This window comes from Saccoglossus kowalevskii, chromosome 10, assembly GCF_978046115.1.
Source record: "Saccoglossus kowalevskii chromosome 10, keSacKowa6.1, whole genome shotgun sequence".
Classification (NCBI taxonomy): Eukaryota; Metazoa; Hemichordata; class Enteropneusta; family Harrimaniidae; genus Saccoglossus; species Saccoglossus kowalevskii.
Window position 1 is genome coordinate 34489037 of NC_140650.1, and position 13787 is coordinate 34502823.

General features: G+C 35.3%; 2 protein-coding genes across 2 annotated transcripts; one reads left to right on the plus strand and one right to left on the minus strand.

Moving 5' to 3' along the window:
- Positions 1-289: 289 nt before the first annotated feature.
- Positions 290-2748, minus strand: LOC144349992 (uncharacterized). Its single transcript, XM_085504796.1, has 2 exons — positions 2636-2748; positions 290-1917 (listed from the first exon to the last, which is right to left on the minus strand). The coding sequence occupies exon 2, from the start codon at positions 1885-1887 to the stop codon at positions 688-690; it is 1200 nt and encodes a 399-aa protein (XP_085360922.1). The 5' UTR covers positions 1888-1917; positions 2636-2748; the 3' UTR covers positions 290-687.
- Positions 2749-2813: 65 nt separating this feature from the next.
- LOC144349991 (uncharacterized) lies at positions 2814-5831 on the plus strand. Its single transcript, XM_085504797.1, has 3 exons — positions 2814-2857; positions 3199-3340; positions 4604-5831. Exons 2-3 carry the CDS (start codon positions 3252-3254, stop codon positions 5700-5702), a joined length of 1188 nt encoding a protein of 395 aa, XP_085360923.1. The 5' UTR covers positions 2814-2857; positions 3199-3251; the 3' UTR covers positions 5703-5831.
- The last annotated feature ends 7956 nt before the right edge of the window (positions 5832-13787 follow it).

Consider the following 13787-nt stretch of genomic DNA (forward strand, 5'->3'; position numbering starts at 1 on the left):
CTCTGACTAACTAGTCCACGTCTATGACTAACTAGTCCACGTCTCTGACTAACTAGTCCAAGTCTCTGACTAACTAGTCCACGTCTATGACTAACTAGTCCAAGTCTCTGACTAACTAGTCCACGTCTCTGACTAACTAGTCCACGTCTCTGACTAACTAGTTCACGTCTCTGACTAACTAGTTCACGTCTCTGACTAACTAGTCCACGTCTATGACTAACTAGTTCACGTCTCTGACTAACTAGTCCACGTCTCTGACTAACTAGTCCAAGTCTCTGACTAACTAGTCCACGTCTCTGACTAACTAGTCCACGTCTCTGACTAACTAGTTCACGTCTCTGACTAACTAGTCCACGTCTCTGACTAACTAGTCTACGTCTATGACTAACTAGTCCACGTCTCTGACTAACTAGTTCACGTCTATGACTAACTAGTCCACGTCTCTGACTAACTAGTCTACGTCTCTGACTAACTAGTCCACGTTTCTGACTAACTAGTCCAAGTCTCTGACTAATTAGTCCACGTTTCTGACTAACTAGTCCAAGTTTCTGACTAACTAGTCTACGTCTCTGACTAACTAGTCCACGTCTCTTACTAACTAGTCCACGTCTCTTACTAACTAGTCCAAGTCTCTGACTAACTAGTTCAAACAACTTACTAGTATCAATAAATGCAATGCATACTATCTCAAATTATTGGTTTGAAAACTTTACGAACAACTGGGTGATTATTCTGATAAATTTCTACTTGTTTAGCAAATATTTCTCTAGCTTTGTTATATAATTGAATATCATAGAACAATGCATCTCGCACACCCTTGTCATTGAGCAAAGATCGTTTGAGTTTAGCTATGGTAGCAAGGTTCTGCTCGGGGTCAGATGACATCTTTGACTCTACAAGGTTGAGTTTCCATATGGTATTGTCTGGACTCAAACAGTTGTCTCGGAATGGAAGTTTATAGGCGTCTTCGAGTAGTGTAAAAGTCATATCCATCTGTTCTACTATTCCAATTACAGTAAACCAATTTTCCATATTATCGAGAAAATAACGTAGCAGGTGAATTTTCTCAGTCACATTTAAATGATACTCCATATATAATCGTTGAAATTTCCAACATCTATATTCTTCACTTGAGAGATCGGCTCCCGCTTCATATCTCAGCGTTGGATGATCTTGTTCATGAATAAAATCTCTATATCCTGGACTGTTAAACCTTGGTAAATAACAAATACTCATATCGGTAAACAACTGGTGGAAGAAGTGACTTCCTTTCGATTTTGCCCATTTATTTATGGTAATACTTGTATGGGGCACCCCGTCTTTCTTTTTCACGGGTAACCCAGTGAAGTATTCGAGGTAGAGCGACACCATAAGGTCGTACGGATCACGTAATATTGTAAAATAAGAGCAAGGTTTGTCTATGTGGTTACAAACTCCAAAGGTCCAGCCCCCCGCATGCAGATGTTGTCTCCCTCTCAGAATACCACGTGGCCAATGACCATATCCATAAAAAGCCCGAGGAAATGACCACTGCTGCATAGGTTGCAGGTTTATGTCGTCAGAAACCTTTTTCATACATGTCTTCATTGTCGTTCCTCCGGCCTTGTACTGGTGAACATATACCACTGCAGTTTTTCCTATTTCCTTCCTCATCCACATTGGTACACGAGTATAATAGTTTGGAATGCAAGAGCCGCGTTTAATCCACGGGTATTCAGATAGAAGATAATCATACGCCACAAGTTCGTTGTCTCTTTGTAAACGGTCTAAAGAAAGCGAGTTTCCTTTTAAATCTCCCCATAATTTCAGTCCCCAGAGAAGAAACCAACATAACGTAACAGGAAAAACAACTTTTTTCAGTAGAAATGACGTCAAATTGCGCGGCATCGTGAACGAACTTCAACGATGAAAACGTGTCTGCAACAGAATTAAATTACTCAGTAAGCTTCAATTCAGCACAGCTGTTGGACTGGTTGTAATGTAGTCATGTTTTTTTTTTTAATTATTAGATCATTTGCTATTCGCATCTATTGTGCAAAGATTTACGGAATGGTTGCTTTCAACCCAACCGTAGAATATTACAAAACACAACACCGTTGAAATAAAATATTCGCAACTTCTCAGGTCAATACTTGAACATTGTTTTCAATGCGGTATTGATTTACTTGTATGTTGGGTGGTTTTAGCAATATAATCGATTATCGAATATAAAAAGTATGACTACTCAGTGAACACATATAACACATGTTTGATAAATATTAAAATGCAGGATAAATAGTTAATCATGCGCGATGTAACATACACTGTTTAGTAATGAAACACATACCAGAGATGTATAGCAAACACAATGTATTTTAGAGTTAGAATGAAGTGTCTTGTACTGCTCGTGTCGTGTTTCATAAGCTGTAAATCCCTCAACCCCGCTAAATACGTGAAATTAGTATCTTATGAGAAAGTAATTATTTGATATTATTTGTTTCACACACATTGCCTGCGTATGCCACGGATACTATGATCACACGCTGATAATCTGGTAAATCTGGTGTAGGATTATCTGTACTCGTGATGGTTCTCTCTTCCCCATTCATTTATACAACACAGTTGACACTACAATGATTCTTCAGTGAATACTTGCCTTCTATCACGCCACTTCCTCGTATACCATGCAATTGCAATTTACCAGACACAAAAACTAACGTGCAAATATAATTGAACGTTAATTGTGCTCACCACAATTTAAGAATCCCGGCGTCATTGGTAACAGGCTGTACTGTGGGTATACCATGTTACACTGCGCTAAGATTTACATCGTCAACTGGTGACACGTTGATGTGGATTAGGCGTGCACACACCAAGGGTATTTTCAAAACGATTCTAATGTTTTATTTTAAATTAATTCAGAGATTTAGAATTTTCATTTTGTTAATGTGGATTCTTTATATGACCGTACCTGTGACGTCCACGTCCTTTCGGAACATTGCGGTATTAGGAATGATTTGAAAGAGTTTACATAACTCATAACTGTTCTGTTCAATTCATAAAAAATCCAATTAGAATATTATAACAACAACAAAATCACCGAAAAAGAGCGTGCGTAATTCTCTTGCAGATGTTACATTGTTGTCTGCACACAGCTGTTAGGCCATTTTGCATACATTATATATGGCAGATCACTACGTCATACGCTGTTGTTTACAGGTCACTCCTATCGTCATTGATGATGATGTACAGATTGGGATTTTATCCCGAAAATGAAAATAATCAAATGTATGAAAAGGTTTGCTGTTCTCTTGATGTTGATTTGGCTGATCGATGTTGTTCTACGTCAGAAACACGGCAGGTAAGACTCGTAATGTTGGTTGATAAACAAAACTATATCGTACAGATACTGTAGTGATATATTTACGCTGGTTTTATGTCAGACTGAGTCTGCGCAATGCACAACTCTTCGTAAATTCGGGCATGATTAAGATATATTGTATTATCAGGCGACATCGTGGTTGTAAAAAAACGCTTTACCTCTACCGAGCCAATGTTGAATATCGCCCACTATATAAAACGAAACAAAAACCTCGTCTATATATAGCCTGCTACAAAACGTGCGTATATAAGTTTGACATCTCGACTCTGATTTCCATTAAACACGCTCGTCGCGCGGTGATCGTCGAGTACGAATATGACCGCCGGGAACTCAGTCGATACCTTACAATCACCAAAAAAAATACATAATTAAAGCTTAGTAACGTCTCAGTTTGTACTCGTTGATCTGCGCAACAGTCAAAGTCGCCATCTCTGTTTATATGAGTCCCATATCTCGCGCATGCGTGGCGCGACGACCACCGCCCTTTAAATATATTTTCTTTTTAACAGACAACACTTGCGCGCGCGTGTTGTTGCTATTTCAATGCTGCACATGCGCAGAACGGTAACAACATGGTGATCCATGGTATCGCCAGCAAGTGCAACAAGCACAAACCAGTCACATTTAACGGAAAATGAGTAAACGAACGTATTACGAACAGCTGTCAGTGAAACAACACGCTTGACATAGTGGATATGGTGAATTTATTGTCAACTTTGTTGAGGGCGCTGCTTTTATTTGAACTACAAATGGTGCACGTGGTGCCTTTAGCGAACTGTCTCAGACTTCATGGCAATGTAGTGAACATGTTTTTTTTAGGTAGTATAGATTCTAATGTGATTCATTTTCATTTACACTGGATTTTTGATTAAAAATGCTCACAATTTTCGTACAACATTTATAAAGGCAACAATAAGTGCAATAAACATAAAATAATACTTTCCGTTTTGAAATTTTTTTGTGTGGAAAAAAGTGAAAACAACTGATTTTGAATACAGAATTGTCAAATATACTTAGAATAACTCATGACGAATTGAATTTGATATGCACATCAATAATAATTATCATAATTATTGATTACACGAGAATATTAAAGACTAAATATTATTTGCTATATTCTCATTACTTTGTAAACATACTGTATTTTTCTCAAAAACAGCGAAAGAATTTTACAATGTAAAAAACGGAGGATTTTTATCGTTGTGCTATTAACTATTTTATCGTCTGATCTCTCGGGAACAGGAATCAAGTCACAAGAAGTTCACACCGCCATGTGAGTAACAAGAACGATAAGAAAAATAATCAAACCCAAAACAGCGATGTAACTTTGTCATTACCCTGGATAATGCGACGGAATTTCTTACCAAATTTTTACACCAGAAAAAGAAAACAATCTCCAGACGTCAGCTCTTCATGGTGTCCGGATACACATTACCAGCAAGGTACAATCGCTTTTCTTCACAATCAAAAATCGGGTGGAACAACTATTAAAGAATGTATGCGTCAAATATCGTCGAGATTCCGTGTAAAGCAACCAAGTTTGATATGGAACGGCAACGCCGCCAGTTATTACGCCACTATGCGGCTACGTGGCGGGTTCAGAAATAAGAAATCATCGTTAGAAAAGTTTTACTTCGGTGGACATACTTTCAGAATCTGTGACTTTACGAGTCACCCGTGTTCTTATTTTACTATTATGCGCGACCCGCTCGAACGCGTTATATCTTCGTATGAGTTTTGTAAAATACGCTATATGGAACCTCAATGTCAGGTAAGAAATGCTTCAGAATTGAGCGTCAATGAGTGGGCTGTCCATCAAGGAAGTTTTTTCTTTAGACAATTACTTTATAATCCCGACTTTTGTTCAAAACTCTATGATAACATGGTTTCAAAGTTGTTGAAGCCGGGTGACTCCAAAAAAGCAGCCCTACACACCAACTGCTGGTATCGAAATGAGTTGGTGTTGAGCTCGGCATTGTCTTCAGACGAGAACAAGTACGCTGTTCTCGACCACGTTTTAGACAATTTAGAAAAGTGGTTTGCTGTAGTTGGCATCACGGAAGAGATGGACATGACGTTAAAGTTGCTTGAACATGCGTACAAATACCCATTTTACCGAATGTGTTCCGGGAAGTGGAAAAACTACCATCAATACGACGCTGAAAAAGAGCGCCATCTAGAGACAGACGAAAGAAATCGTTCTCGTGGAGAAGTTGTGGACGAACTCAAATCTCGTCTCTGGGCAGATTCTGGCGTCATTAAAGCGCTAAAATTCGACCTTATGATATATGAAAAAATTAAACAGATCTTTTTACTACAAAAAGAAATACTTTTTCATTGACAGTTGTTCTATGAGATTAAACAAAACATTTTATTAAACCACGTATTATAATTTTTAAGAATCCTATTTTTTTATACCCAATAGATTGTGTGTACTTATAAGTTTGCAATAAATATACATCTAAAACAAGTCATGCCGCCTCGTCGCATGGAATTATTTCAGAATGTAAAGTGCGCCCACAACGTCATAACGAATGATAAATATAGGTTACACACCACTATAACAACGAGCATTCGTCGACAAAATAGTTTTAGAAAAATTCGAGTAACCAACGTAATAAGTAAAATGAAGAATATATTTTTTTCCTGACATTAATTCAGCTAAAAGTCACATTAGACGTTCCAGCACTTGTCAGTTTTCAATTCTATGTTTTTACAACATGAAAATTAAAGTAATATTTGCATGCTAGTGCATACTGTTTTGGTGTGGACCCGACGTATGGATTGAAATGCGGGGTTTACAATATCACAGAGTATGTTTTCAAAATACTGATTTAAAGTTCAAAGGTTCGTTCCAGTTACATTTTCTAGAACTCTAAGCGTACATAGTAAGTGCACCATGATTTAATTGGGATAGAGCTATGTTTCTCTAAAATGCGTAAATGGCGCTGTAGCGAGAGAATAATACTGACGTTCCCGTACTGGTACATCTCTCGTACTGGTCACGATGATGTCGGTGGTTGTTATAATATTATGATAGAGTCATCCACAATTAGTATTCATGAGATTACACAAACAATTATGTGATAAGATAATGCTAATTATTTTCTGGCAGTGGTTCTACTTTACACCGGTTTGAGACACGTATTGTGCTGTCTCATTATACTATAGCGATATTGGGCCTCGTTTCCGAGAGAGAAAAGTCCTCCCATTGAAGGGTCATATTTGACCGGGTTAATTGGAATTCTAATATATATGATTAAATGTTATTGTTTAATCGTGTAAACAGTTCTAGTGCCCATTAAACTGGTGAATATCAGGCTGTCGTTTCCATTTGCAATCCGGCATACGAGTCAATTCAGGGGGGACGCCTGGGCTTCATCCATGGTTGGCGATCGAGTCGCAGAGCATTTGTCTTTTTCCTGTTAAAATAAGTGGTTCAAATATACATAAACATGCATAATATAGGCGAGTGGTTAGATGGACTTATTACGATAAATGGTCCCATTTTAATAACTAAGGGTTTTCTGTGCAACCCTTTTCTATAGCTTAGTTCTCAATGTATTGATTCATGTCTGTGATGTGAACAATTGTTTTCTATCAACATGGAACTGATGGACATTCTAGTAAAGTCTCTGCACGGCTGCCTACACTGGGTAGAACTTTGAGACAATGATGAAGTTTCTTGTCAATTGTATTTCCAACTCTCTTTTTTCATGCGAATAGATATATGTTTTGATAATTATCTTTCAGTTTCAAAACGAGCAAATCAAAGCAAAGCACTAGCTTGCCAAATCCCCTCGTATGACGATATTCGCTATCTAAACACTCATATCCACAGTCCAGTGGGACGTGTAACTAGCACCAGGTACGATTTACCACGAACACGGGAGTGGTAAGGTTTGTCACCATGGAGAAGGCAAACGAGCAGTCCATCTTCGGTAAATTAATTCTAGAGAGTTTTTATAGGAGAGAGTTCTCATGGGTGTGATTTGATTTTAACTCCGGCAATCCGTCTCGTACTTCTCGTAGTAGGAAATTTCCTCGAAGGTAACATTACACGTAATCTCGGCTTTCCACTGCCACGCTGATTGATGCATAACCAATTTGTTGTACGTCGACTGCTCTTCAGCGTGTTAACAACGTATCTGTACTCTACTCAATACTCCTCGTCAATTTGCGCTTTAACCCCCCTCTCATCAGCAAGGTATAATGGAACGTTATTTCAAGTTCTACAGATTTCCCAAGTTGTCTGCGGTGGCTCAACATATTGTTTCGGTTGATAAGAAAAAACGTCACTACAGCCATTCGTGTAGAACCGTGTTATGACGATGGAGGACGGGGTGTCCAATGACGACATCTAGGTGCTTCAACTCCTACTTAAGTGTGTTTTCGTCGATCGGTCAGGCGTAAAAGTGGCTGATATCAACCAAACATCATGTCTCCAGTCAGTAGATGTGTTTCAGATTAATTTTTGTTATTGATTTTGACAATGTCCGGCAAGATCGACTAAGATACCCAGACATTGTGATGTTAAATACAACTTCAGTGTGTCTATTGAAATCTGCTATATATTTCTTACCGACAGAGGGCAGTATAACATCTATATTCGACAAAGGCCTTGTGCCGGCGTGGACGATTACTTCCACAAGCCTCACAATAATTTGTGTTGTTTCTCAGTTTGAATTCAGCCTTGAGTGTACATAATGTAATTGTCGCTTAACTTAGGGAGTAGTTCATGGGATTCGAACCACACAGGTACTGCCGAGAATTACTGGGATGGTAGGGAATGGATACGATTATGGTATGTAACATTGAAAGGTAAAACGCGTAATCAGGGGTAAATATACGTGGGAAAAACAAAAACAAGAATACCCATCCAGTTTACTCCTTAAAGTGCGTCTCAAGCTATGGTGTAAGTTTAAGTTAAAAAAAAGTGTATTAAGTCCACCTTGTGCGCAAAATAGGGTGTTAAAATAACAGAATCTCTCAAGGATGAAATGGAAACTCAAATGACAATGCAATGTCAGTGAAATGTTAGTGATCAGAGTCTTCGACTAAATACTTAATTGTCCAACAGGTAGACCAAACAACTTGAGTGATTTAATCATATTTTATTTTTATCATTCTACATACTATACAACTCATGAATATTACATACTAACACACTGCTAAACGTTAACATTACATATTAACACACTGCTAAACGTTAACATTACATATTAACACACTGCTAAACGTTAACATTACATATTAACACACTGCTAAACGTTGACATTACATATTAACACACTGCTAAACGTTAACATTACATATTAACACACTGCTAAACGTTAACATTACATATTAACACACTGCTAAACGTTAACATTACATATTAACACACTGCTAAACGTTAACATTACATATTAACACACTGCTAAACGTTAACATTACATATTAACACACTGCTAAACGTTAACATTACATATTAACACACTGCTAAACGTTAACATTACATATTAACACACTGCTAAACGTTAAGATTACATATTAACACACTGCTAAACGTTAACATTACGTATTAACACACTGCTAAACGTTAACGTTACATATTAACACACCGCTAAACGTTAACATTACGTATTAACACACTGCTAAACGTTAACATTACATATTAACACACTGCTAAACGTTTACATTACATATTAACACACTGCTAAACGTTAACATTACATATTAACACACTGCTAAACGTTAACATTACATATTAACACACAGCTAAACGTTAACATTACATATTAACACACTGCTAAACGTTAACATTACGTATTAACACACTGCTAAACGTTTACATTACATATTAACACACTGCTAAACGTTAACATTACATATTAAAACACTGCTAAACGTTAACATTACATATTAACACACTGCTAAACGTTAACATTACGTATTAACACACTGCTAAACGTTAACGTTACATATTAACACACTGCTAAACGTTTACATTACATATTAACACACTGCTAAACGTTAAGATTACATATTAACACACTGCTAAACGTTAAGATTACATATTAACACACTGCTAAACGTTAACATTACATATTAACACACTTCTAAACGTTAACATTACATATTAACACACTGCTAAACGTTAACATTACATATTAACACACTGCTAAACGTTAACATTACATATTAACACACTGCTAAACGTTAACATTACATATTAACACACTGCTAAACGTTAACATTACATATTAACACACTGCTAAACGATAACATCACATATTAACACACTGCTGAACGTTAACATTACATATTAACACACTGCTAAACGTTAACATTACATATTAACACACTGCTAAACGTTAACATTACATATTAACACACTGCTAAACGTTAACATTACATATTAACACACTGCTAAACGTTAACATTACATATTAACACACTGCTAAACGTTAACATTACATATTAACACACTGCTAAACGTTGACATTACATATTAACACACTGCTAAACGTTAACATTACACATTAACACACTGCTAAACGTTAACATTACACATTAACACACTGCTAAACGTTAACATTACATATTAACACACTGCTAAACGTTAACATTACATATTAACATACTGCTAAACGTTAACATTACATATTAACACACTGCTAAACGTTAACATTACATATTAACACACTGCTAAACGTTAACATCACATATTAACACACTGCTGAACGTTAACATTACATATTAACACACTGCTGAACGTTAACATTACATATTAACACACTGCTAAACGTTAACATTACATATTAACACACTGCTAAACGTTAACATTACATATTAACACACTGCTAAACGTTAACATTACATATTAACACACTGCTAAACGTTAACATTACATATTAACACACTGCTAAACGTTAACATTACATATTAACACACTGCTAAACGTTAACATTACATATTAACACACTGCTAAACGTTAACATTACATATTAACATACTGCTAAACGTTAACATTACATATTAACACACTGCTAAACGTTAACATTACATATTAACACACTGCTAAACGTTAACATTACATATTAACACACTGCTAAACGTTAATATTACATATTAACACACTGCTAAACGTTAACATTACATATTAACACACTGCTAAACGTTAACATTACATATTAACACACTGCTAAACGTTAACATTACATATTAACACACTGCTAAACGTTAACATTACATATTAACACACTGCTAAACGTTAACATTACATATTAACACACAGCTAAACGTTAACATTACATATTAACACACTGCTAAACGTTAACATTACGTATTAACACACTGCTAAACGTTTACATTACATATTAACACACAGCTAAACGTTAACATTACATATTAAAACACTGCTAAACGTTAACATTGCATATTAACACACTGCTAAACGTTAACATTACGTATTAACACACTGCTAAACGTTAACGTTACATATTAACACACTGCTAAACGTTTACATTACATATTAACACACTGCTAAACGTTAAGATTACATATTAACACACTGCTAAACGTTAAGATTACATATTAACACACTGCTAAACGTTAAGATTACATATTAACACACTTCTAAACGTTAACATTACATATTAACACACTGCTAAACGTTAACATTACATATTAACACACTGCTAAACGTTAACATTACATATTAACACACTGCTAAACGTTAACATTACATATTAAAACACTGCTAAACGTTAACATTGCATATTAACACACTGCTAAACGTTAACATTACGTATTAACACACTGCTAAACGTTAACGTTACATATTAACACACTGCTAAACGTTTACATTACATATTAACACACTGCTAAACGTTAAGATTACATATTAACACACTGCTAAACGTTAAGATTACATATTAACACACTGCTAAACGTTAAGATTACATATTAACACACTTCTAAACGTTAACATTACATATTAACACACTGCTAAACGTTAACATTACATATTAACACACTGCTAAACGTTAACATTACATATTAACACACTGCTAAACGTTAACATTACATATTAACACACTGCTAAACGTTAACATCACATATTAACACACTGCTAAACGTTAACATTACATATTAACACACTGCTAAACGTTAACATTACATATTAACACACTGCTAAACGTTAACATCACATATTAACACACTGCTAAACGTTAACATTACATATTAACACACTGCTAAACGTTGACATTACATATTAACACACTGCTAAACGTTGACATTACATACTAACACACTGCTAAACGTTAACATTACATATTAACACACTGCTAAACGTTAACATTACATATTAACACACTGCTAAACGTTAACATTACATATTAACACACTGCTAAACGTTAACATTACATATTAACACACTGCTAAACGTTAACATTACATATTAACACACTGCTAAACGTTAACATTACATATTAACACACTGCTAAACGTTAACATACATATTAACACACTGCTAAACGTTAACATACATATTAACACACTGCTAAACGTTAACATTACATATTAACACACTGCTAAACGTTAACATTACATATTAACACACTGCTAAACGTTAACATTACATATTAACACACTGCTAAACGTTAACATTACATATTAACACACTGCTAAACGTTAACATTACATATCAACACACTGCTAAACGTTAACATTACGTATTAACACACTGCTAAACGTTAACATTACATATTAACACACTGCTAAACGTTAACATTACATATTAACACACTGCTAAACGTTAACATTACGTATTAACACACTGCTAAACGTTAACGTTACATATTAACACACCGCTAAACGTTAACATTACGTATTAACACACTGCTAAACGTTAACATTACATATTAACACACTGCTAAACGTTTACGTTACATATTAACACACTGCTAAACGGTAACATTACATATTAACACACTGCTAAACGTTAACATTACATATTAACACACTGCTAAACGTTAACATTACATATTAACACACAGCTAAACGTTAACATTACATATTAACACACTGCTAAACGTTAACATTACGTATTAACACACTGCTAAACGTTTACATTACATATTAACACACTGCTAAACGTTAACATTACATATTAAAACACTGCTAAACGTTAACATTACATATTAACACACTGCTAAACGTTAACATTACGTATTAACACACTGCTAAACGTTAACGTTACATATTAACACACTGCTAAACGTTTACATTACATATTAACACACTGCTAAACGTTAAGATTACATACTAACACACTGCTAAACGTTAACATTACATATTAACACACTGCTAAACGTTTACATTACATATTAACACACTGCTAAACGTTAACATTACATATTAACACACTTCTAAACGTTAACATTACATATTAACACACTGCTAAACGTTAACATTACATATTAACACACTGCTAAACGTTAACATTACATATTAACACACTGCTAAACGTTAACATTACATATTAACACACTGCTAAACGTTAACATTACATATTAACACACTGCTAAACGTTAACATCACATATTAACACACTGCTAAACGTTAACATTACATATTAACACACTGCTAAACGTTAACATTACATATTAACACACTGCTAAACGTTAACATTACATATTAACACACTGCTAAACGTTAACATTACATATTAACACACTGCTAAACGTTAACATTACATATTAACACACTGCTAAACGTTAACATCACATGTAAACACACTGCGAAACGTTAACATCACATATTAACACACTGCTAAACGTTAATGATACGAGATGGTATCATAGTAGCAATGATACGAGATGGTATCATAGTAGCAATGATACGAGATGGTATCATATTAGCTATGATACGAGATGGTATCGTAGTGGCAATGATACGAGATGGTATCTTAGTAGCAATGATAAGAGATGGTATCATAGTGGCAATGATACGAGATGGTACCATAGTAACAATGATACGAGATGGTATCATAGTAGCAATGATACGAGATGGTACCATAGTAGCAATGATACGAGATGGTATCATAGTAGCAATGATACAAGACGGTATCATAGCAGCAATGATACGAGATGGTATCATAGTAGCAATGATACGAGATAGTATCATAGTAGCAATGATACGAGATGGTACCATAGTGGCAATGATACGCGATGGTATCATAGTAGCAATGATACGAGATGGTATCATATTAGCTATGATACGAGATGGTATCATAGTAGCAATGATACGAGATGGTATCTTAGTAGCAATGATACGAGATGGTATCATAGTAGCAATGATACGAGATGGTATCATAGTAGCAATGATACGAGATGGTACCATAGTAGCAATGATACGAGATGTTATCATAGTAGCAATG

Bases quoted from the DNA above. Each gene is read 5' to 3' on its own strand.
- LOC144349991 (XM_085504797.1), top strand. From the start codon at position 3,252: ATGAAAATAATCAAATGTATGAAAAGGTTTGCTGTTCTCTTGATGTTG. The intron at 3,341-4,603 runs GTAAGACTCGTA...TCTCGGGAACAG, and splicing joins CTACGTCAGAAACACGGCAG to GAATCAAGTCACAAGAAGTT.
- LOC144349992 (XM_085504796.1), bottom strand. From the start codon at position 1,887: ATGCCGCGCAATTTGACGTCATTTCTACTGAAAAAAGTTGTTTTTCCT.